The following is a 26,618-nucleotide window of genomic DNA, read 5'->3' as shown; positions in this document are numbered from 1 at the left end:
TGCCAACGAGACGAATTATATTCAAAGTTTGCCGTCTGTATTCAGCTTTTCTAGCTCAGTAATTTTCATAATTTGTATTAAAATACTTGAATGGAAACCCAGCTATACAAATGAAAAAATGCAAACACACTCACGCACCAGCAATGAAACACAAACCCCCCTCCGTGTCTTTCTGTCTATCCCTTTCTCCCCCTCACCCCCCACCCACTTACACGCATCCTTTTCATCCAAACGTATGCCCACCAGTTCACCCGCAATATGTGAAGGTTGAGGAGACAAGCTGTGATTTTTAATTTCCACCCCCCCCCCCCACCCCCACCCCGCCCCCCCCTCCTCCTTTGCAATTAGGGAAGCATCCAGAGCCACCAAAGACGAGGAAAATTAAACAGGTCCCCTTGAATATACGGTTAATTACAAATGTCAACCTCAGTGTTTTTCATCTGGAAATTCTATTGCTTTTGGCACAACATGAAATGAACACGTTGAGGGATGTTTGCCTGTTGAAGATAGTAAATACTCTTTAAGCGTCTTAGGATAGTTTTGACACATCGACATGTCATTGGCTCTTTGAGGGTTAAGCCTAAGACCTTGCTATTTCTAGTCATGAGATGTAATACATTTGCTCAGATTTATTGAGCGTGTGTGTGTGTGTGTGTGTGTGTGTGAGCACTGCGTCTGGAAGGGTAATGTTAGCAGAACCATCCGGAAATGTGTCTGTCTCATCTCCGTTTGTGTTTTTCTCTCCCCCCCTAACACACACACACACACACACACACACACACATATGCACACGAACACACATGGCCAGACATGTCGATGTGACATCATTCTTGAACCGCAGCGTTCACACAGACGCACACACACTAAAAAACAGATGTGGATGAGTGCAACTGTCATTACCCGACGTGTCTCTTTGTCTCTCCAACCTTTAATTTCTTATTTTACTCTTGCTCATCGCTAAAAATACATTATTTCAAATCTTTTATTCTCTTTTATCTGCCTTATTACAATTTTTAGACTGGCACATTTTGCATATAATTACCACGCTTGTACACCAAATGTAAATGCGTTTTATTTATTTTTTTTGCATTTAAAGCCACTTTTTAACTCACACTCCTCCCCGCCTTTACCCAAATGTCCCCGTCAAAAAATAAAACACCCTCAATTTAGCTAGTCTGTAATTGTGTTTCAGGGAGCCCAATCATGTTCTGACGACGTGCGATTTGTTTTTTGTCACGGATGATTTTGTGTCAAATCGACCTCTAATGATCGCTCAAATTGGTTGTTTTCATGTAGAAATTTACACCGTCGCATGACTCCCACTTGCAACCATTTCAAACTGTGAACACAATGCTCTCCCGAAAACCCCCCTCGCAATTTTCCACTCGCATTTCTGTGTCAACAGGCATGAAAGTAACTGTGAAAGATGAATTAAGCACATAATGGGATGTCAGCTACTTCATCAACTTGATAGCTGTTGACTTTTGATGGTTGATATTTATTGGCAACTTCAAATTAAGTTTGTAATGTGGTTGATTTAACTAAACGGGTGTGATGTTATAACTTCCTTGAAACTTCGCTGAATATCGCCCCCTCTTCTCTGCTCCTTCTGTTTCACGGTCACACGTGAAGATTTTCTTTTAAAACTATTGTTATTCTCTTTGTCTTCCTCCGTGCATATGTCTCCCTCAATGTGTCTGTCTTTCTCTCTCCAGTTGAACTCCCTGGGCAGGGAGAATAAGCGGTTGCGTAGGCAGCTGGAGGAGGAGAGGTCCATGCGTCCTCCTCCCACATCCCAGCAGTGCTCCTCTGTCCACCTCCCCCTCTCCCTCAGTGCCCGCCCACCTCCTCCCTCCACCTCCCTTCCCTCATCCCTCCGCCTCCCTCATCCCCTGAGCCTGGACCCAGCGACAGGGGACACCCACGACAGGATTCTAACCCAAACCAAGGTGAGCAGAGCCGGGCTGGGGAGACCAGGTGAGTCCGAGGCTTTGGGTGAAGCGTTCTGGATTAGGCCTATCACCTCTCTGGAAGATGCTCGGTCTGGGAGGACAAACCAGGATCTGAACAAATGAAGCCCCCTGAAGACTTTGACCTGTCATGACTTCTTGACCCCCAGCTCCTCACCAGGGAGTGGACTCAGTATGAGGTTAATGTCCTGCAGGTCAAAGTCAAGTCCCAGGGTGCTTTTTGCCCGAGGGCAGCTCCAGAAGCAGCGAATGATGGAATTCCCTCAAATCATCAAAAATCAACTCTCGAGTACTGTGCCATGAAGAGATTTATTCCAAGAACACATATTTTTTTACAGATTTAAAATCTGACACTTAACATAAAAAAGCAATTGACTGCATCCTGCTCTGAGCAGTGGTAGCTTATAACATTAGCAAATACTTCCTCAAATAATGATCTTGTTTTGCAAGAAGACTGTAGCACTAAGCACTAAAATATTTTTTGCCTGCACTTATTTAAAAATTCCGACATTTCGGATGAGCTATAATCAATTTCACTCAACTTAAATAGGCAAATGAGCTAAACAGAACAAGTGACTAACTGCAAATTCTTTAGTGTTGATGAATGTGTCTCACACTGCACAAGAGAGAGTTGTGCGTTGGATAAATGAGGGATGGCACATCATCAGTATCCACAGACATACCTCAGATGTGGATGTGGACGGCTGTAACACAGTCTCTGATTACGCCGCAGCTGTGCGCCATGTGTCCTGCATCTACTGCGGTGACTGTGGCCGTGTGTCTCTATGTGCGAGTACATTATGTGTCTGCGTGCTTCTGTCTCTGTGTAAGTGCCTGCGGGTGAGCGTGTGCTCGTGTGTGATTGAGTATATTAGATGTTTATTGTCGTAGACGTTGTTTTATATTTTGTTTTATACTTTAAAAACTATTTATTGATTTCTCTCTGTTGCTGTTTTCGAGCCCCCGCGTTGTAAAGACGGGAAAAATAAAAACAGATGCATTTGTAAGTGGTCGTACCTCGGTCCTCCCCGTTTTTATTTCATCTGTCAGTATGCCAGCAATCTTCACAACAGGCTAGCAATGCTACCTGTTAACGTTATGCTTTTTTTTTTTCCTTTTTCTTTTTTTTTTTTTTACAGTTTTACATGACTGCTGGGACACACAAAGATGTTGCCACATTGGTAACCAGCAAAATAAATGATCCGAAATGTGGTTTTGGAGCAGGGGCGACGGCAGACTCGCACCAAATTGACCTGCTGTCTTTCCATGAGCATCTACTGGTGACTCGTGGCTCTTTTTATATGTTTGTACTGGTTGAACGAGAGCACTTTTTCACATTCACACAAGCAACGGCAAGAAAAAGAGGCATGCAAACATCTGAACTTAAACAGAAGGAGCACTGTTATGCTGTGATAATGAGAATTCTGGGGGAAAGCAGGTCCCAGACCACAATTGGCTTCCTCATCGTGCCATTTTCTCTCGCTGTCTCCCCCCCACCTGTCCCCCACACTCCCCCACCTGTCTTCAAACCCCCCTTTTTTTTATCCTTCATTGGTTCTGTACATACATAGCTGTTGTATAGCCGGTCAGGATGTAGTACATTTTAATGATTCCAAGTCGTACTGCATGTCCTTGTTAGCTTGGTTTTCCTCATTTGCCATGTCACACTCAAAAATACCCTTCTTTTATGTGCAAACACACACGCGTGCACCCACTCACACATCCACACGCATTCATATTCTTTCACAAACACACACGCGCTAACGCAAACGGCGCAGTCATTAAAAATGAAACCACAGGCTTTTTTTGAAAACTCCCAGGACTGAGGGAAAAGTCAGCGGCGCAGCGGTGAAAAGAGTCCCCCTGGAAACAATGAGGAGAATGATCATTTGTTGTTCTTGAAAACCCGGTGAGGTTTCACAGAGGTTAAGCTTCCCTTTGATGTGTTTTTAACTCGTTTCAGCTCTGTGGAGGGATTAGTCAGCCTCTCACACACACAAACACAAATGCACACGTTCGCACACACGAGCACATACAGGCTCTTAATTTCCACACCATGAGCTCTTCTCTCACAAAGGCGGAAAGCACAGAACAGGCTCCTTCCTAACCTAATTTCATCAAATGAGAGTGGGTGGTACTTCACTGCTGTATGTGTGGTCCCTTGGAAATCTGTGGTAAACCAGCAAAATATTGCAAGTCAGTATTTTTCTTTTCATCCCAAATTAGCGTCGGGCTGTTTGTGAACAGTGTGGGCCCTCAACCACGAGAGACGGAGAAAGAGAGACAGAGTAGCTGTTGATCATCACGGCGCTCATTACAGTGTTTACGAGGCATTATTTGATCCCTATTTCAAGATACAAATGATTGGGGTGCTTGTGCCTATGATGTGTGTTTGTGTGTTTGTTATCAGCTCCAGTCTGGGCTTCCCTGTAGGTCTCTGTGTGGTTGCCCATGCTAATAATCACACACAAAAAACTTGCATTTCACAGCCCGTGTCGTAAGCAGCTTTGCAACAAATAGTCTGTAAATGGCTCTTAGTGTTTGCTTTAACTGAGTTGGAGTACCAGATGGGTGGAGATAGACCGTACCAGGATGGTTCATGGAGACGATTTGCAATGATAATAAACCCACCGAGATAAGTTAATTACAGAAGACATTTTATGTTAATTTGTTATATCACATCTCTATAATTTGCCAGGCTCATAATTAGCTGTGAGATTCTTGTAGAAACTCATTACACTTATTAAAAGAAGCAAATAGATTTCTTTCTTCATCTGATTTCTTTGTTTCAATTGAACTAAAAGTTTTAATCCATAGAACTGGGGGATTCCAGATTGTTGCAACAGCAAAATTGTAACAGCTGCTTTGGCTGTGTGTAGATGTTGGACCACCTCGAGTATATACAGCAGCTTTTTACATTTCCGCCACCTTAATTTATTACATGGCTTTGTTGAATACTCAATTCTGACTGGTCAATTACGGCACTCTACAGTCTGTTATTTCCGAATCGCAGACCAGTGCTATGAACAAGTGTTGCTATGATGCAGTTCTCATCATAGATGCTTAGCAGAATAAATAAACTTATTTAAAAGTCAATAAAATCATTTTAAAATCAATAGTTTGTGTCAAATTATTGATTTGTTTAGTAAGTAATGATGCAATAAGCAGGTTAATGTACAGCAAGTGGGTTATTATCTGCTGACAACCTTATATTCAACTTTTTGTATGGAAGCAAATAAATATTTTTTAACAATAAATACTTAATATTGAAATTTTGATACCACTAAATTCATAGCATTGAAATATTTTACTTTGAAAACCATGTATGTGATCAATTTGGCACTCTATGAAAATGAAAAAAGTATGAAATTTTTTGATTTGCAATTTCAAAAGCTGAATTTGTATATATTTATTTTTCAGTGTTCAGAAACTCCAAAAACTTAAGTTTCAGAATTTAAAAAAAATAATTTCAGGTAGATCAAATTTGATCGATCAAATTCAGATCTAAAATTTTAATTTAAAAAACTTGAAAAAGCAACGGCTTACTCAAGACAAATCCGATCCTGAAGGCAATTAAACCAACTTTTGGCCTATCATAGCACGGACTGTCAGTCATGTGATCCAAGAAAGTTCAAGTGAGAATTGAAAATTTTTCAAATTGAATTTTTGTAATTGAATTTGTCTTACTTTATTGTTTTTAGCATGAATTTTTAGATATGAATTTGACCAATCAAATTTGAGCAACCAGAATATTTGTTTGTTTGTTTGTTTTTGTGTGCGTGTGTGAATTTCTGAATCTTGAATTTTTAGATAAAAATGTGTGAATATTTAAAAATACATAAATCCAAATTAAGCTTTTTACATCCAAATAAAATAATGTCACATTTTAATTTGAAAAATGTAAATTCAGAACAAATAAATACACACACATGGATTTCAGTTTAGAATATTTCAATGCTATGAATTTAGTGGTGTTAAAATTCCAAAATGAAGTATTTAGTGTGTTAAAATTAAAATATTTGTGTCTAATTTGCTTCTGTAACCTTGAACGGCCCCTTTGTCATGTGAAAAATGTGGACCAGCCCGGTATTCTGCCACTGTTACAATGACTTTCTGTCACACCACGAGCAGAAAACGACAGAACAGCAACAGAGGGTGAGAAAGAAAGAAAACTGACAGGAGTGCTGGCAACATGTCACCTCTTCAAGTTAGGTCACTCAAAAAAAGAGAAAAAAAGGGAGACAGTTATTCACACAATGTTTCACTTTTAAAAAGGTGGGAGTTTGTTATGTGGTTACCTTTTTTAGACTTTACAGCCACACTATAGCAAAATGCTGACATTCTGTTGGTGTAGGTGGTTTTAGGCTGTGGGCAGAGATTCAGTTTCACACTGACAAAATGTCCCAGCAGAAGCCTTCAACTCTCCACCAACACACACACTTATCACACAATTACCTACATGTTGTCTTTTACTTTGTCACATATTAACGAGTCAATCAGTGACAAATCAAATTTCTCATCTGTAAACATTTATATGGCCTCTACAGCCTACAGCAACATGTTTACATCCCAACTTGTCAAATGTCACTGCTTGGTCAGTGGACTTTCACGTCTACATTTGATGTGCTAGATATCCTCCTGCGACACTGTGTCCATTTACGCTTGTTACATGCATTGTGTCTTTTTGAAATACACTTCCATGTCACAGGAAATTGTGCAACAAAAGTACATGTTTAGTTTGGAAAAAACATCATGGTTTGGCTCAGCCTGTACAGGGAAGCAAACAGCGGCCTCCTGGGTGAAAGTCCGGGGTGTCTTTGAGACATCCACCTTCCCTCCCGCAAATTTCCAACTTTTTATATTACACTGTCAATGACGGTGTTTCAAACTGACACACTATTTGTGGTGTTATGATACACCGCTGGGTAGCATTATAAACTTAGGGTCATCTTTAACCGCCGAGAAAACGTGGTCAAGCACTGGGCGCTACTTTTGTGCTTCTTTTGAGCCAGCTTTCAAGAGCGCGGCGACAGGTTGCGTCTGAGGTTATTAAGCAACCTTAAATACTTAACTGTTTATAAGTGTGTAGCAACGGTGTCGCTCTGTCGCTTGAGCCCGCAAAAAACACAGCATGTGTTCGGCCCCTTACACTGCTCGGTGGCATATCATATAGCCACAAAAGGTGCCTTTTTGCGTCGGTGTCTGACACCAAAATCACTGACAAAGCAGCAATATTTGACGAGTTGCAAATGAGAACGGCCTGCCTACAACCACTACAGCATTAATCCTTCACTCAATATCAATATTTACTAAATGAAATCCGACACTGAAAGGGTAGGAAAAATTGTTTTTTTCTCCATGGACAAAAACGTCCAGCTGTATTGTAGTTTTGGCTCCACCTCATTTATTCTTTCAGGTATTTTGCCTTGCTGTGCTCTGCCTTGCCACAGCATCAAATGTTGCACAGAAAAATGAACAAATATCCAGATGACTAAAAACACATGTGCAAAATTTGTATTCAATAACTATGATAATGTCACTGGAATAAAACCTAACTTGGTATCAAATTGTAAAGTTATTAAATATGTTTAAACAATTGTAGTTTACATTGTTGTGTAGTGATTTCATCTGCGGCACAGGAATTGAACCTTGTGCATTGCCAGAATCATGCTTATTTGTATTCCATTAAAAACACAACATCGCAAACAGCTGCAACCTCAAATATCCCAGCGGAGGACTTGAAGTGGTCTTAACCAATACTATTCAGTGTGACTCAGCCCATTTCTGAGTGGAAAGAAAAATATTAAAGTGAAGAGATACTTTCTCATTGGTGCAAGTACAGCTCTTTTATAGTAGGTATTAGTCAGTCTTGAGAGTAACTGTGGAGTGTCAGTGCTTTTATTGGATAAGAGGATGTAGGTACACTGCGTCCTGGAGTGCAAGTACGACTCTGATTGGCTGCAGAATGAGAATACAATGCTTCTGCATTAGGTTGTCTGGCTCCTTAGTTGGCTGACTGATTGGATCTGTCTTCCTAATTGGCAGTTTAATTAGTTTTTACTGTAGTTGCGACTTCCAATGCTGTATTTGGCACCAAACAGTGCAAGTACAGTGCTTCCTCTGTCATTTTCTTGGGCCTAGCTTTGTACATCAGACACACATGAAACTTGAAACATGGTGAAATGCAAAGAATGGAAAAGTTTGAAAAGCGATTGAGTCTTGTGGAGCTGGGGAAAGACTTCAGGGGGATTCATGAAAGGAAAGTAGGAGGAACAACAAAAGTAAACCTGGAAAAGAGTTCGCAGATAAAAAGCAGGGACTACAATACCCCAAAGCACTTGAACTGATAGATGAACAGTGCGATAAGCTAGTCTGGAGCTAACAATGTGTGATACTCTGCTGATCCCTGTAGGAAGGTCAGACTGCAGGGTTGGCTAAATAGCACTCAGGAGCTGGGAGGGATGCACTGTTGTCAATAAAGGAGCATGAACCCAGATTCTCCTGTTGACATTTAAAACAATCCAAAAAAGTTTGGGGCAGAGACTGGACGACAAAGTTGCCAAAAAAAGTTTATCAAAAGCTTGTTTGCAGAGAACAACTTCACACAAATGCAATTCAAAGACTGTAGCCCCTTTTACACTGCCAGATTTTCGGCGAATGTTTGGCCATTTGCCGGCCAGCTGCGAGCGTTTAGACACACACAGCCAGATTGGCGAGTCGATCCGAGGTGCCCAATTATCCACCTCGTAGGGTAGTCATATTGGCGGAACCTTTTTAGTAAGACCGAGGCGGCCTTCCGCAACAGGAGGGGCTGCTGATGACTTGTGGGAGGAGCTGTTGATGCCGCACGTGCGACCCACTGGCGGTGGATAAACAGGAAACAGCTGATAGCAGGAATTAGCAAGCAGCTAGTAGCAAGAGGGAAACGCAAACCTGACAGACACTGTAAAGATGAGCAACTGGGGAAACAAAGAACTGCGCGCCTCCTTGTCCTCGCAAACGAAGAGGCCATTAACCCTCAGATGACAGGAACTGTGAACAACGGGCCGACTTACGAGAGAATTGTCGAAAGACTGACCAGCTGCGGCTTCCCTCCCCCGTCACTGTTTACGTCACACGCTGAGCTACACGTTTTGTTACTTGCTCACGCCCCCCATTGCCCCGAAAAAAGCACATTCTGCATAAACAAAAGTAGGTAGGCGGCATTTTGCTGCACTCCCCGATTTTGTTTTTATACTGCCAATGCTGAAAAAAGACTGATTGGGCTTTCCTGCAAATTTACACAATTCCTATTTAAAAGGGGATTGAGATAAACCCCTACAGACAGACACACAAATAAGAGTAAAAGCTAAATGAATCTGACACATCCGTGTGTCCCATTTACATTTGCGATCATGAGATACATAACAGCATCACATCGGAGAACTAGCAGCTTCAAATCTGCTTTAAATAGGGGGCAGTTTGAATAATAACCACATAAAATACATGTAAAAGAGATCAGATACAATACGAACATGGCTCCAACTACCACAGACTGCTTCTCTACGTCTCTGAATGTGATGCTAAACTTTGAGTTGTAAAGAATATTGACCATCGTCCAGGTACAAATAATGTTGAGTAAATAACAACAGCAGCAAAGCTTAGCCTTGAAAAGAAAAATCCCCAATATATTCTTTATTTATATGATTATTTTTGACTATTAGATGTTCCTGTGCTCTGTGAGGGGAAATTGAATTTTTCTCTCTCAATTCACTCTCATTGCCTGGAGTAATGGCTCCTAAAATCATACATTTAGCTCATAAATGGACAGGAGCATAAATGTATTTCCCATTGAAATAGTTTTGAAAGTAAATTATGAATATAGCATCTGATCTTATTTAAGGATTGTACACCACTCGCAACTTTTTATTGCAAATGACAGTTGTCGTAGGATAAAGGTATTACCTTCCGTTGTAAATATTGTTTGTTTTAATGCTTTGTGGAGTATGGCAGCAAACAGGGGACATATGACAGATTTTTGTGTCTGTTTCAATCTCTTAATGGGTAAATTGACCATCAGTCCAATTTCTTAAAAAAAAAGTTGATGTGTTCCTTAAAGGAGCAGAGGAGGAGGTAAGAGGAAATGGGGAAAAAATGGTACAGTTTAAGACAGTGGGAAACCTGCAGGGAGAAAGAGATTACGAGACAATTTCAGGCAGAGGAAAAGAGTTGAGGGCTATAGGGAAAGAGGAAAGGAAGCAGTGAAGTAGCTAAAGAGGGATGCATGGGGGAAGAGGCTGAAAGAGCGTTGCTGGGGATTTAGGGAATAAGTTTGGGAATGAAGGAGGGGGGAAACGCAGAGTGAGAGATGGATGCAGAGGGAGGCCGACAAAGGAATGACGGAAAGGAGGTGCGGCGTGTGATTTAGAGAGTGGAGAGGTTAAAGATGGGGAAAGGAAGAGAGAAAAGGGGAGGAAGGGAGTAATGGGACATTTAGGGAAAGGTGGTGAGTTGGAAAGAAGAGTGAAAGGTGAGGGAGGCATGTGACGGGGAGAATGAGAGATGGAGGAATGAGGGAGACACTGGGGACTCAGCGAGGGGAAAGATGGGAAGAGAAAGAAAGAATGAGAGAGTTGTGGGAGATTCAGGGTATATATGGAAGAGAGAGTGCCAAAGAAGAGCATATTGTCCTTATCGGCCTGCTCCAGAAAGCCTGCTCCCTAATGGGGCCGGTGTGAAGGGGAAATGAGGACTAGGCCTGATGCTACCTGATTAGCCATCGACTCAAACACACATCAAAGCAGGGGAGGGAGGAAGGAGTGCAAGGTGTGTGTATGTGTGTGTGTGTGTGTGTGTGTGTGTGTGTGTGTGCGCGGTTGTGGGCTGAAGGTGAGTCACCATCACCTCATTCAGCGAGGACCACGAATGAAAATCACTCTCACTGTCCCCAACACACACATACGCAGACACATGGCCATTTTCTTCAACCTTGAAAGGGAAAGCTGCTCTGAATAAGGAGATCCTCTGAATGGGGGTACGGAGGAGGAGAAGGAGGGGGGAGGAGGAGCAGGGGAGGAGGGGTAAATAGACAAAAAGGAGGCGGGAGGCGTGGACACGGTGGAGAGGGGAGAAAAAAAAGGGATGGAGCAGGGAGGAAGAAGAGTAGGGGAGGGAGACATCAAAAAGAGTCATCATGCTCCATATTAGCGAAATAATGAAATTTGCCTTTTAGCTAATGACATCTCGGGACAGCTCTGTTAGTTTTCACATAAATTACAGCTGGCCGGACTGCATCTCCTACTCGCTACCTCGGCACAAAGCCATCCACACACATACCTACGCGTGGACACAAGGAAAACACACACACATCCAGAGCGATCAGTGGCGCAGCAGCGACCGGTCGGTGTCCCTGTTTGAAATTCAACACTCTTAGAGACCTATATCCCTTTTCTATTCCACACCCTGAATTCATTACTGTCACACACACTTACACACCTATAATCATATTCATCATGCTCACCAGAGCTTCTACCTCTCTCCCTAAATTTCTATCCAAGGGAGCCCCAATATGGCTGCTGATGACCTTCATTAGTCTCTCCCTTTCTCTTCCACGTTCTACCTACTGTATCCCCTTTTTATCTCTCTCACACTGCGTATGTTCACAGACGTGCCCTCTCTTTGTTTTTTGTTCTCTTCCTCTTAATTTCCTCCGTCACTCACATTCAAACACTTTGTTTCAAGTCTCTCTTTCTCTCACGTATTCTTTCATGCACTGTTTCCTGTGCCTTTTCCTTCTGTTTCTCTTTTCTCCCTCTCTTTTTTTTTTTTTTATCTGTCACTCTTTTCTCATTACCCCCTCTCTCTGTTTCATTAGCATACAGAGTAAGAAGATGGCGCTGGGGGTAATCTGCGCGAGTCGGCGGTGACAAAATGGAGGGCGTCATCAGAGGTCGCGGCGCTGTCATCAAGCGCCAAACCTTCCGCTGATGGCTGCCTGTCACACGCTCGCACTCGTGCATGCATCACACATATTTGCAGCACACGGGGGAGAGAGAGGAGGGAACGTGTATCCGTAATCAGGTGTGACACATCACAGCATAAACGCTGCAATCTCACCTGACAGCCACGTACACACGTGCAATGTTTGCGTTGTGGACCACCGCGACAGAAACAGACATTGACAGGTATCTGAGTATACTCTGAGATGCACATAACAGTAGCTTTAATAAATGCAGCTGGTTGGTTTTGTTTGGGGTTTTTTTTCCCGAGTTGTTGAATTCATTAGGCTTTTAAAGGATGTGGATGTGGGAGCTGTGCAGAGAGAGACAGACTGTGATTTCTTTTAAGCCTTTTTTCCATCTTCAGATATCACTGGTGATCATTTCAGTAGACTGAGATGGTTTACAGAGAGATTTTTGTAGTTCGGACATCTTTTGTGATCAACAATCTGTCTTCCTTTAAATGCACATATTTACAAATGCTTTCCTCTTTGCCCTGGAACATGCTTGCAGGTGTGCAGTAACATCTACCGAGGTTATGGTGTGGCTTCTTTAATCGTCCAGTTGCTTTTCATAGTTGGAGAGAACTGTATAGTCATTATAATCATAAAATTGTATTAAATAATGAACAAAAACTACTTCCTTCTTCAGTCTGGTGACCCATACTTCAGCACAGATAATTAGAAACATTAAGCAAGACTATGTAACTGACTAACTAGCTGAGTCACATCCATGTGACAGTTAGGAGATAATCGTATCAAATGATAAAATGTTGTGTAACATTGGCACAAGTACACATGAGTACTTAAGTCTGCAAGCTGTGATGTTATCAAGCGCTAACTTCCAGGGCTGTAAAATGAAGCCAATGTGGAAGTGCCAAAAACTGCAGTTCCTCAAATGGCCACTTGAGGCTGGCTCCAGAAGCCATTCATTCACCATAGACCCCCATGTTAAAACGGTAAAGTTTACAGCAGAAAAAAAAAACATGTTTACAACCTGGTACAAAAACGCTCTTGGTCTCTGTGGCTAATTTCCCCATTCATGACAGTTAGGCATAATTTAGGGCGTGGCTGCTTTGAGTGAGAGGCTGGCTCTGAGGCATCACCTCGGGTTCTTAGTCAGATCCACCCCTTGCTCCTCCACAGCTTCACCCTCTCGTTCAAATAAGGTCCAAGGTGGCAATGGCCAAAATGCCAAACTTGGGACTTTAAAAAGTTGCCTCCGATCATTTCAATGAGGGCAAGGTGGCAGAGGGGAAGTGGTTTCCAACACGGTGGTAGGTGTAGGGTTTGCTGCCGACGTGCACGCACACAGATTTTGCTCTGCTGCACTGAGTTCGTCATGTTGAACTCTTCAATCAAATAGTGGGTATCATGAAGGTAGAAAGAAGATGAGATAAAGATGCTAATAATTTTGAAACCTCAGTACCTGGACTCACAGTGCTAGCAATTTAAAAGGACAAGCAGACGTAAAGTTAGGCCTGGGATAACATTTCCACCAAACTTTACAGGATTGGTCAATTGTCCAAATATGTAGAAATCTTTTTTTTTTAAAGATACTTTTTGGTGCTTTTGTTGCCTTTATTTAATAGGACAGATATAACGTGAAAAGGGGAAAGAAAGTAGGGATAACATGCAGCAAAGGGCCATGGGTTGGACTCAAGCCTGTAGCCGATACAGCAAGGACACAGCTGTTATACATGGGGTGCCTGCTCTACCAGGTGAGCCACTGGACGCCCCCAAATATGTAGAAATCTTTGGTAATTCCAGTGATTTCCATTGTCTGGCTACAGATTGCAGCTACTAGCTAGCTTGCACTGTTATCTGCCTGTTATTGTAGCCATGGACCATAGCGGCAATAGCTGCTTTTAAAAACGCTTTGCCTTTTCGGGGAACGTTCTTGTAGGCGGCAGCTTGAAGTTTGCTAACATTAGCTAACATTATCTATGTGGCATACTAGACCAAGCACAGGTACAGCAGCTAAACCCCGTAGGGTATTACATTCAAATGGCAACTACAGCTTCTTTAATGGTCACTTGAGGCTGGCTCCAATAGTGAGTCAAGCCCTGTAGGCCCCTTTGTTAAAATGCCCAAGTTAACAGCAGAAATAAACACATGTACAGCCTGGTATAAAGAAAAGGTTTGGGTCTCTATAGCTAATTCCGACCTTCACGACAGCTGTACAGGGGACCTTTAGGTTGACTGTACATTCAGAGCAAGGACATGTCATGATGTGTTCCTTTTGCTATCTGACATTTGTTCACATGGTTGCACTTTCAGTAAGTAAATGCAAAAGGGAAAAAGCTCGGCACAGCAGTGGTTAAACAAAGCACCACATTTGTTTTCCGCACTCTGACACTGACCGACGTAAGATTTTAAACTGCATAATGCCCCACATCTCCAGTTTTACAGCACAAGGCTATCTACCGTATGCATACTAGGGCTGCATGGCATATGCGGTAGACGGTAGAAATGATATAAATTTGGCCCACGGTAGAGATTTGCGCTCTACCGTCCTATCGTCGATGATGTCATCGCACCTGCCTCAGTGTGAAAATGGCTGCGAGCACAGAGACAGCGGAGCAAGAGGAGCTGGTTCACGTCCGTGATTTAGCGTAGCACGTGCAACATGTGTTGCTGGAGAACTTGTGAGTGAGTGAGTTAATGTCTTATGAACAGCCCCGGACTTCTCAGACTCTTTTAGCGACTTACCGCTAAGAGTGAACTCATTCAGCGTCTCCTCTGGCAGCAGCACAGCGTCTCTCCCTCTCCTCTCTCGCCGTGCGCACACGGGAGTTGGTTTTCGGCAAGAGAGTTTGTCATAAACCTTTGGTAATGTAAACCTATGTGACGCTAGGGGCTCCACAATAAACTCCATATATAGTAGGTATCATAACAGCCTGTCACAGGTTACAGCGTGATGATTAGAGGAGAAATGGCAGAGCATAAAGGTCCAGGTGGAAAAAACACAACTCATTCAGAAACACTTCTATTATAACTTTTACACTTAAATTTATACCGCGATATATACCGTTACCGTGAAGGGATTCGATTTATACCGTGATATGAATTTTAGGTCATACCGCCCAGCCCTAATGCATACTTTACCTTTTAACTGATCAAAGCCATCCCAGCCCTAATGCATACTTTACCTTTTAACTGATCAAAGCCATCAGAGTAAGTAGAGAAACAGCTAATTCACCCTCTGACCTTCACCGAAACCTTGATTTTCATTTACAAATCCTGTCATGTCCTGTCTGTTTTTTTAAGCTTTTCTTCCTCACCGAGAGAGACACTGCGATGTACTATGACAGCGTAGCAGAACTAAAATCATGGGTGTGTGTTGATCAGTTGATGGCCTCCCACTCTGTTCTTGATTAGAAATTGCACACTTATTAATATCTGCGCTTGCTTGACAAGCCAACGGTGTCTCAACAAAGTAAATCGCACAGGGCTTAGAGAATGAGAGGGAGAGTGTTGGTGTATAAAGAGGATGGAAGAGGAGGCAGTAAAAGGAAAGAGACACTGCAAAAGGGAGAAAAATGGTTATATGGAGTGGTAGCCAAGGAAAGAGAGAGAAATGGGAAACGAGAGGGGGGAGAAACGGAGAGGACAAACATAGAGTGAAGGATGAATTCCCAGGAGGCAGTGTTAAGTTGTATTGGTGTGTGAGCTTGTCACTAATAGTGTCCCTGCCATGGTTATGAGAGCTAGAAATACTTTGGTGCTAATAGACAGATTATGGAAAGAAACGAAGCATGTCCTGAAATCCTCTTAGCAAGACTTCACCTTTTTATTTATTTATTTCCTGCCATATTCCTTTCTTTCTCTCTCTCTCTTCCTCTCTCTACCTCGGTGGCCTTGGCATTGTCTCGCTGAACGTGTTTCATGTTTTGTCTGACGCTTGGCGGGTAGTGTTGTCTCTCTCCCTCTCTCTCCCCCTCTCTCTCACTCTCTATCTTTTTCTGTCTCACACGTTTTCAAAAGGCACTTTATTTATTGTCCCGGGGGAGCACTACATTATGCATTAACCTGTTCAATTATGCATTCATTTATGCAGCCGTTGCCTTATGTAAATGCACTTTATGATTAAACAAATTGTTTCGCTGTTTGGCCGTGTGTTCCCCACATTGAGTGTTTGCCAGTGACATCATGCAGCAGTAGCAAGAGACTCCATGCCTGTAGTGTGTGTGTGCGAGTCCTATTTGTGCCCTATTAAACTGGTGAGGGGGCCTCAGAGATTGCAAGAACACTGTGGGCTTCACAAACTGATACTAAAGAGGCTTCTTTTGCAACTATGTTTGCTGCCCCCTAATTCAGAGGGCCACTTAAAAGGCCAACTAAAGAACAGTATCTTTTGGTCTTTTGGATGCTGCCCAGTCAAACTGTTTAAGCTAGCTTTGATTTCCACTATGTTAAAACCAAAGAGATAATGTATTGTGATCCATTTAAGGTCTGTTCTGTATGATTTAGGGTGATATATTAGCAGAAATGAAATGGTTTGAGCCATTTATATCCACATAGTGAGCATGTCCTCGTCCATGGAGATTGCCATGTTGCACCACCATGTTTCTACAGTAGCTCAGAGTGGGCAAACCAAATACTGGCTAGGCAACAAGGGCCATTTGCATTCTCACGTCAGCCACTGTAGTTAGCAGCCCATCCACGATGAGACATCAGAAAAACACCTTTTTTTAAAATGTAAAACTGCTTTATTCAGTGTTTTTACTATTTTAACCTGGTCCTTTTGTTTTCGAGAGGAAGAGATCGTTCAGTTCAGTGACAGATGTTCTGTTGTGTGTCAATGTCACCGGCATGGAGATCCCATTTCATCCCACCGAACTCGTTTGCGTCTTCGTCCAAATCGGATTCAGAATGTAGATCAAAACAGGAATTGTCGTAGTCTGAGTCCATCAACTTCTCCACGGCTTGCGCAACCGTAAACTATTCCGACGCGTTGGCATTTTCATGCGCTTAACAAGCTACTACATTTCTGTAAACATCCTCTTCCGGTTTCCGACAGATCTTCTTTTTTGTTTGTTTTTGGACAGGGCAGTGCTGTTCTGGCTCACAAGATGTGTAACAGCGCCCCCTGTTTTATAACAGTGAAAACATGGGTTGCTGGAATATCTCTGTCAATGGCCGGGAAGCGTTGTGTCATAAATGACAGAAAATCTCGTCAATGGCAGGGAAAAGGTTAAGTTATCAGGAAAAAAAAGGTTGGCAGGTGCTGGGCTAGCATCCTGTATGCGACATTCCAAACAATATAGGAGAAACACTGATTTGTAACATGAAAATCCTTTATTTTATGTTTTTATAAAGATTTTAATCACCTGGTCCTTTATTTTGGAGAGGAAGAGACTTTTGCAGATCATTTTTCTCCCTGTAAAAACCTCCTGAACAATGAACACTGTAGAAATTGTAACTGGGAGAAGTTTCAGCTGGTTGCAATCTACAGTCCTCACCACTAGAAGTTACTAGATCCCCCTAAATCTCACACACTGTTCCTTTAAGAAGCTGTGTACCTCGAAAAATCTATTACAAGGTCTTGCTTATTTAACATTTTAGGAATGCATAGTACTTTTTATGATACTGCATTTGCATTTGAGTATTAACAGTTTGTGGTCACCATCAACATTTAGTTGGGATCACTAAGGACTTTTGTTTTCTGTAATTGCACACCATGATTACCTTTTTCAACAGAGAACACATAAAAACATATCTGAGCTGCTTTGCAGCACTTTGCAAAAGTGTCAGAAGTTTTACTTTTCTTGGCTTCGTTTTTGTTAGAAAGCAAACAGTGAAATCACTATGGGTACTCAACCTGCCAATATTTATACTTTCATGAGATCAACTGAGTGGACGCGTGCCAAATAATGAAGTTGTTACAGCACAGCGATATCGTTGTGTCGAAAACATGTACTCTTATGAGAGCGTAAAGCCCCGAAAGAAACGCTAATTTAAAACAAATACCCTTAATAGGCAGCGTTACAATGTCTGCAGAGGCCTGGGAAGTCTCCTATTGACTAAAGACTAAGAGAGTTGCTCCAGACATCTTAATCACAGCTATATATAGCCTTTCCCACTATCTGACAAGAGAAATGAGCAGCCATTTAAGACAGATGAACTGTGTCTGGATGGTGGGTAGACTTATCTAAACCGCAGCCACACCTTTGATCTACTCCAGAATCTTCCATTGGTTTCCATCTGATACAGGGTATCTGATTTACCCACGCCACTGAGGAATGAGAAGTTTTAGAGGAGAAAAGATGAATGGAATATGCATTAAGACACCTTGACTATACAGTCACTCTATTTTTCCGCCATGCTTTCCCCTTTTTTTTCCCTCATATGCAGCCATTCCTCAATCATGTGGTTGTAACTGTGACTGTACCCCCCCCTCCCCTCCACCACCACCACCACCTTCTTCCTCTTTCTCTCTCTTCACCTCTATCTCTCTCTTCCCCTGCCTCCTCCCTCGGTGCGCCCCGCTCTCGCTCCATCTCTCCGTCTCTGCCGGGGTGTGAGTGAGTGATGGAGTTTTAGTGGACCCTGCGAGCGGTCCTGTGGTTTTTCAGTGCCACACATCAGAGGCAGAGCATTAGCCCTCTGCATGCTTCGGGAGTTTGGCTTGGCAGAGCACCAGGCCCTAACTACCTCCTCTCCAGCACTCGCTGCTGCCAGGCGCAGGCCAGACAAACTACCTGAGCCCCATTCGCAATGTACATGAAATTATGCCGATGTCCCACTGTTTATATTTATATTCATTAACCTTTATAAGGACGTATGTGTGTTTTTATTACATTAATTTTCTGAGTGCACCCTGACACAGAATGAGTTAAAGCAAGTTTATATTGGCTGTTTTGAAGGAAAGTGGGTCCCTATCTGCATAATATACAGTAAATCTTCATTATCCAAACCTCAGAAAGACTGTACAGACTGAATGGTTGAAGGGACAGGCGTAATGAAGAGAATATGCACAGCAATGCAAAGTTATAGTCCGATAATTTTGTACATTAATAATAAAGCTACGTGGGACTTGCATCTTAGAGCTATAAAATGATGTGAGCTTTATGAGAAACTTGGTCCTGGTGGAGATGCCGGACCGAAGGAAGCATGAGAAGTATAAAGAAAGGGTAATGTTGGTGCGTGATTCATGTCGTTTTACATGTGTATACACTGGTGTATAGTATATTATGTGTGTGTGTGTGTGTGTGTGAGAGAGAGAGAGAAAACCTTTCGCAACCGCCTGCAGCCCCTTAAGCAGCACTTACAATTTCACGTACAGTAACTGTAATTAAAGACAGATGAACGTTGGTAATCTGGTTTTAAAACACTCCGGGGTCATGATAGTACATGAGTGTTGCATAGGGCCAAACATAAACATCCATTTATTATTTACCACATATTAGCAAGTATGCGGTCAAAACTGCAGCACTGACAACTCTGACATCCCCTCTGATTGCAGATATTTCTAAAGCGGCTGTTATCATATGGGCTTCACGGAGCAAGGTTATTTTGCAACGTTTCAGGCCGCGGACAAGAGGACATTTATTCTCACCCCGACCCTGGGTCATTAAAACAAACTAGGAGTCTTCTCAGTAGGGGGCCCACATGAAACAAGCCCCTGACATTTTTTGTCCTGAGACATATTTTAAAAAACAGCTTTATTGTGACTGGCGGTCTGATGGAAGTAGGAGGGCGTCAAGAGTCACTACGGTAGACAGATAGCCTCAGGCTGTGCCACACACCGCCTGCACTGTCTCTCTGAGTGACTGTGTGTCCGTGTGTGTGTGCGCGTGGCTTTGTGTGTGATTCTGCCACATGTACATCACATGCACACGTCAATACAACAAAAAAAAAACAACCCACATCTTTAAAGCTGGGATTTTAATTATGCTGCTTTATTAAATAGTAATCATTGAAATGCTGCATTGGCATAATTTATTACATTTCTAATGAAGGACAGAGAAGTATGCACACTCCACACATCACGTTCCAGCTAATTCCTGGACATTACATTTGGCTAATACACAGTTGAAACAGCTCTCTGGTGGTGTTGCAACAGAATAATTTATCAAAACAAATGCTCCATTTTATCCTGTCCCTCAATTGAATGTGACCAGCACTAAAAGATGCAATACTTAGGCATGCAATATGCATGAAATTATGCTAATGCGCAACACTTGCATTCATTTACGTCCACGTATGGACATATGTGTAATTTTATTACTTAAAGCTGGTATTGGCAGGACTAAAAAGGCATTAAAATGAAAGTATGAGAGTAACACATATGCATTAGAGCTTCATCAGTCCGAATTTGCTGAGATGTCCTCATGAGTTGGGTGGTTTAAGAAGGTCGCATAATCATTCAAATATGCAGCAATGCAAAAACATACCTTAAAATTACCTGTGTTTATGTGCTGGAACCACTTGAACTTGAACTTTTTGACTCAATTAAGTATTTTGATATATGTAGTATTCTCAATATTTTATGGTCTCAATCGCCTGCAGCGAGATTTTTTAGCAGTGAATCACAAGATAATTTGAATATCCACATTCACGCATTTCAATCAGTCATTTAAACTGATGCATCACACTTGTTTTATCATAACAGAAATCTATATCTATAGTGGCACTGACTATTTCCTGAGGAAAGTTGCAGCTTCGGTTTATCACTACTAGGAGAGAGGCTTCAACTATATGCTGCTAAGTGCTGCCTAAATGGATGTTTAAGGGTCCACACACTCTCCCCATACACACACATACATTATAAACATTCAGTATGCTGGTGACACCTCAGTAGTCACATGCTTGGCTATATATCTATGATAATGGTTACTATGCTGATGATCAGAGCTATTTACTTTAAATGGGTCATTATCAGTGGAAGACTCTACCTTGTGATGGTGATGAGGGCTTTGACAGATATATTGCCAAGCGGGAATAGGTGGTGATGATGAGCCACAGAAGTGTGCTACTATTCCGCACTTTCATTCTCTCCTTGTGTCTCTCCACCTCATCGTCGCTTCACCTCTTTGTCCTTTGGTTCAATTTTCGAATCACAAGTCAGGAGCAGTCAAGTGCTGCCATTCCGCCGCACAACGGCGTGTCTCGGAATACTAAGAGAAGACAGTGCAAGTGTATTAGTTACACAAAGTCTGTGCTGTGTTTTTATTGAATTATGAAGAATTTATGACAGCAATTTGATCTGGTGTATCACTTTCAGCTCGGCTCTTGTTCTGCATGTTTAAGATATAGTGCAGCACTTGAGTATCTGTCTCTTTGGGGAGTTGGCAGGGAGCAAAGCATGCTGTGTGATGCTCCGCTCATCCCAATCACAGCTTTGAGTCTTCAAAGAAAATATGATGACTCAAATTCGTATTTGACACGGTAATAATAAAACTACTTAAAACTATAAAGTCTCTCCCAATTCCCCCATTTTCATAAGCCCATGTTTATCTCCTCATTTTAATTAGTAAGTGGCATTAATTTCTGCTGTTGCTTTTATCACCAATCATTTACAAGCACAAGGATGATCGTGTTAATATTACCGAATTATGGAATACATTCCCTAGGTTAATTAGGTTGTTCTTTTTAATTAGAATGTAATTGTGTGAATTGGTGTCTTTTCAAGGGGAAGCGCAGGCCATCAGACAGCACAGGCGCTGCAGAGGCTCAACGTGGCTGAGACTGTAGGCAACAGTGCCCTCTAGATGTGAAACAGATAACTGCACTATTGTGTCTGTGTGCTGAAGCTGGCCTTTTTTAGTCTTTAGTGGGATGCTTGTGTGTGCGTGCATGCTGTGCTGTAAGTGTGTATCTCTGTGTAGATTTTAATAATGTCTGTTTTAGGCCTACAGTACGTGGGGGAAAAAAAATCCATTTGAAAAGCACTCCACGAGAGAATGATTCATCAGTGAGTCACAGTTTATACTAACACTCCTATTTTTTGAGGCATTTACTTGGAAATACTTTTGATCTGTGGTAACCTGCTGAAATTAATGTTTGGTGTTTTTGGGATGACAATCAGCCTTTCCACTCCAACACAAAGGGGATATTTCACGGTTCGGCTCAGGTTGTGGGTTTGTAAAGCGATATGGTTAGTTTAGCATCGGAGCTTGGCAGAAGTGTGGCCTCAGGTCACATGACTTGTACATGAGACAGACTCAAGTCCCAGTTATGATAATCTCAATAAAGTATTGTGGCTTGACTTGGACTTTAACGTCAATGACACGTGACTTCGCTTAGACTTGCGCCTTTTGACTTGAAAATACTTGATGCATTGCCTCAAATCCAAAGATTAAAAAGTATGTTTTAAAAAAAATGTGTCACGAATCAATTCAGTTCCCTTCATTTCCTGAATCAGCTCGCTTTAAGACTATTTATTCTCTACAAGTCGACACCTAATTGTTTAGATTCACTTTGTTGAAACCAATCCGACAGCTTCTAGTCGAATCACAGGAGAAAACCATGAAGAACTAATGTTTTGTTACTGAGAGCACCATTTTTAAAAAGTGATACCAAAGATAATTGTGGTTGTGAACAAAAACTATGGCTTTTGTAGATTTAATATGTTACTACAGTGTTGTTAAAATTGCATTACACTTGCTCAAGAGTGCATTACGACGTCTTTAGGATGCGAAATATTAGGACTTGTCAGTCTTTACATGGGACTTCAATCAGGATTTGAGTGTGAAGACTTAAGACTAATTTAAGGCAGGACTGTAGCTATTGAGAACACTAAGGTCATGTCATCAGTGCCATTTGAAGTCTTTGCATTCTTACATTTTATGATATATTACACATATTGTTTTTAGGGCTGAATTTTAGAGTAAATATCTAAAATAAAATCTAAAAGAATTCCTGTTCTTCATCACAGTTACATGCTGGCAGTGTAGAGAACGCTTTAAAACAACATTTATACCATTATATAGGACAGCATTTATTAGGTGAAGTCTCAAGTCTTGCACTCAGGCCCAAATCAAGTCCCAAGGTCCTAAACTTTGAGTTTCGAGTCCTGAACTAGTCATAGTGCACTCTTCACCAAATGTGCTGCTGTTTTGTTGACAGTAAAAATATGTTAAATTTAAGATAATCATGACTGCTTTTTAGAATTTGTATTTATTTGTTAAAACAAATTTGTTAAAACAAGTGTGACTGAATTTAATCATAAAAAAGGAGTGCTGACATTGCACTTTCATAGCATATAGCATATTATACAGTACCACAACAGAATGAATTTTGTGTGTTTCTGTCCTGCCTTGATGTATTTTACTTGTCTCATATTGGGAAAACATCTTAACTTTCTCTTCCTAAACTCATAAAAGATTTTCTGTCAGACTATTCCTCTTTTAAGTGATATTGTATGAATGGAATATAAAGATTAACATTAGTTGATAAATTAAGGAAAATTAATTAATTCATGGCACATTTTTTTAAGTAACATACTTTTTAATATTTGGCTTTAAGGGAAGGTATTAAGTAGTTTTAAGTCAAAAGGCTCAAGTACCAGTGAAATCACGAGTCATTGGTGTTAAAGTCCAAGTCCATTTGCAAGTTTTCTTTTCTTTTTTTCAAGTAGAGACTAAAGTCATCAAATTTGTAACCCGACTCTGACTCGACTCTGAGTCCACACCTGTGGCATTCACCGAAATGAGTCTCGTGGTGGTTCAAGCAGGCACGAAAGTCAATTTATACTCAGACATACTCCACACACGATCATGCGTATCCACAACCTATCTCTCCCAATAGGTGGTCCATAGAAACATTTGGCGCTCATTCAGTCTGCACACAACAAGGCTGAGGTCTGTGTCCCTGCTGCTACAATTCACTGCCGCCTTCCCTCAAATATGAAACCTCCCCGGCCTCCTCGTGTATTAGTTGCATGTGAATTCTATATGTTTCTTAAAACGTGTTCATCAAATGTATCTCAGGCTCTGCCGGGGGGGGTCTGTGAGCTCGGGGAGTCTGTGTCAAGCTTGCTCAGGCGGCAAACTAAATCACATATTGTTGCAGTAAATGGGAATATAATTTAAAAATTAAATGCTTGAATAAAATATGAAATTTTAAACACTTTACAGAGTCTTTGATAAAATCTTTTATGAGGTTGGGATTGTGTTCAAAGTCTCAGTATTTCTGGAAGTTTTGTGTCTATCCATGTGTGGACATTATTCTCTGCTTGTCTTTCTGTCTATATACCTGTGTATGTTTGCCTACAACTTACACACACCATCCTCCGACTTAATCATTCAGTGCAGTCCCTCTCCCTCCATCACACTCGCAAACAGCAAACATAGCAGGCCACAGGTAAACAGCACTATCTCTAGGCCAATCCTTCACATGGGGTAAGGCAATTACAAACTCTGCATGTCACCCCACCATGCCACCTACATTACACACACACTCGGAGACACACCCCTCAGTCTCGAACCACCCCTGCACACTTTCTCACTATTTCATCTCTCTCTCCCTCCCTCTCTGCATGTCATTCTCTGTCACTCGCCTTGTGCAAAATTGCACTGAGGCGAGCTGCCACAGTATTGAGGAATAGTGTCATATACTGGCAATTTCCTCCCTAGGTGTCAGGCATACTTTACCTTAATATGTCTGCAGCGACTCTTAATAAAACAGTCTTGTCTATATACATATCTCTACCGCAGCCCCGGCCTGCGCCACACTGCACACGGCACTCAATAGCATGCTGTTAAATATTTACCTCCGCTGAATGTCAATGGAGGAGGAGTAGGTGGAGAGGAGGAGAGGAGACAGAGGAGAGAAATGGAAAAATGTGTCCCCGGTTGGTGTTTTAGCTGTCTGGATCTGTTCCAAGGCAGTCTGGGAGAAATTCCATATCAGCCAGCGGAATGTTTTAGGATATCGTGACGCCATATCAATGTAGCTGTGCTTGCTTGAGTGGAAAAAAAAAGAAGAAGAAGATGGCGAGAATTGGAAATTGAAAAATAGTTGGGTATTTGTGACTCAGACAGGAAAGAGGAAGTATTTGGATGCGCAGAAATTTACTGTGCCTGTCTGCCTTGTGTTCTTCAAGCCGCGCACACTGTGTCAGACCTCAGTGTACTGACAGGGCTTTGACTCAGAGATGAACAGTAGGTCCCCTGCAGAGAGTCTGGGCAAAACTTATCAACGCTAACCAAGAAAGACGACTGTGGGTTGGGATTAAGCCATGCATTGCATGATTTCCCCGCTAACCATGCCTCTTCTAGCAGGCTTTTTATTGTTACATCCCACATATGCCAACGCGGGCTGCAAATGCTGAGCTGTATTGTGGTGTTCTGTGTCTTTGCAGCTGCTGAAGATAGTCTGGAAAGCAAGTTTTCAGTGTGCTGAGGAGCAAAAATAGACATTTGACACTTGACCTTAACTTTGTAAGGTTCTGGCAGGCATGTTGGATGTCACCCATCTCAGATTGCTCCTGGTTTATGGCTTGTTTTAGCTTGACTCTGTGTTGTCACATGTAGAGAACTGATAAAAATGCAATATACTGCATGTGTGTTACATTCAGTGAGATAACACAGGGAGTGCTGGGTATGTGTCTTAGCTTTCAGAGCCACTGGTAAAATGAAATAATCCTGCTGTGCACACAGTAGCTACCCTGGATTATGCTTGATCATTCTGAGTATGTATACCCTGGGTAGCTTCACACGGAAACCCCAAAATCCACTGTCCAACCCTAAGAACTTTGCCACTTAGCAGCAGAGTGAAAGTTCGGAAAAGTATCTCCTGGATGTTAACTATGTGACGGGTGATCCTGATAATAATCATGAGCTTGAAGGAAGGAAAGCTAACATCTCCTTTAAGTGCAGATTCTGCAGCTCAGACTTAGAGGCAGAAATATTCTCAGCGAGGGGAAACAGGGAAGAAAAAAAAAAGGAAGAAAAACGGCGGCTGGGTTTTTAATGACTTTCTGCACATTAGAATAATCTGTCATTTCAATTAGCGGGATTGTCATCTGTGAGATGTCTCCCGCTGCACTTGCACATAGACACACCCTCGCGTGCGCACGTACACACACGCATACCACACATACCTATACCTTGAGGTTGTCATCTGTACCCCTCATGGGAGAGAAGCAGGGGTGTCAAAGCAACCCACCCCACCCCACCCACCACCACGACACACACACCACCAACACCACCACCACCACAACTACACACACACCATCCCTAAAAAACAAAGCGAGGTTTCAAGGGAAATTGCTTGACAGCAGCTTAAAAGCCAGTCAGGAATAACTTATCAGGCGAGGGCTGCCATCGTGCCTCGCGGGGTCATTTCATTACGATTACCTTACCCTCCTTAACTCAAAGAGAGTGAAGAGAGAGAATGAGTAAGAGAGAGAGGAGGTGGTGGCGGTGGGGGGGTTGCAGGTGGTAGTGGTGGAGGTGGTGGAGGTGGTGGTGGTGGTGGCGGCAGGGAGGGGGTAAACTCTTCAAGAAAGATAGATAGAAAGAAAGCTGAAGTTTCAGAAAGTGCTTAACTTTTACTTTTCTTCTTTCTCACTCTCTGGTTTTTAAACTTGTCTCAGTAATGAGCTTACATCTTTTTTTTTTTTTCTTCTTTTTTTTTTTGGCTGCTCCCCATCATATACAGTATGTCATCTGCCGTCTCTCCTGCAGGTATTATGGAATGTTTCAAGCCGTAGAAGGAAGTGT

General features: G+C 42.1%; 1 protein-coding gene across 1 annotated transcript in view; it reads left to right on the top strand.

Annotated features, from left to right (window-relative positions):
- LOC126397788 (trichohyalin) overlaps window positions 1–3,142 on the top strand; it is a 118,133-nt gene extending 114,991 nt beyond the window's left edge. The window contains exon 28 of the mRNA XM_050056745.1: window positions 1,716–3,142. Within this exon, the coding sequence (XP_049912702.1) occupies window positions 1,716–2,075 (360 nt within the window). The 3' untranslated portion in view covers window positions 2,076–3,142. The remainder of the gene's footprint in view (window positions 1–1,715) is intronic.
- Window positions 3,143–26,618: the final 23,476 nt, after the last annotated feature.

The sequence above is a fragment of the Epinephelus moara genome, chromosome 11 (genome assembly GCF_006386435.1).
Source record: "Epinephelus moara isolate mb chromosome 11, YSFRI_EMoa_1.0, whole genome shotgun sequence".
Taxonomy (NCBI): Eukaryota; Metazoa; Chordata; class Actinopteri; order Perciformes; family Serranidae; genus Epinephelus; species Epinephelus moara.
The sequence above is the reverse complement of the archived record's forward strand: the minus strand, read 5'-3'. Positions and strand labels throughout refer to the sequence as shown.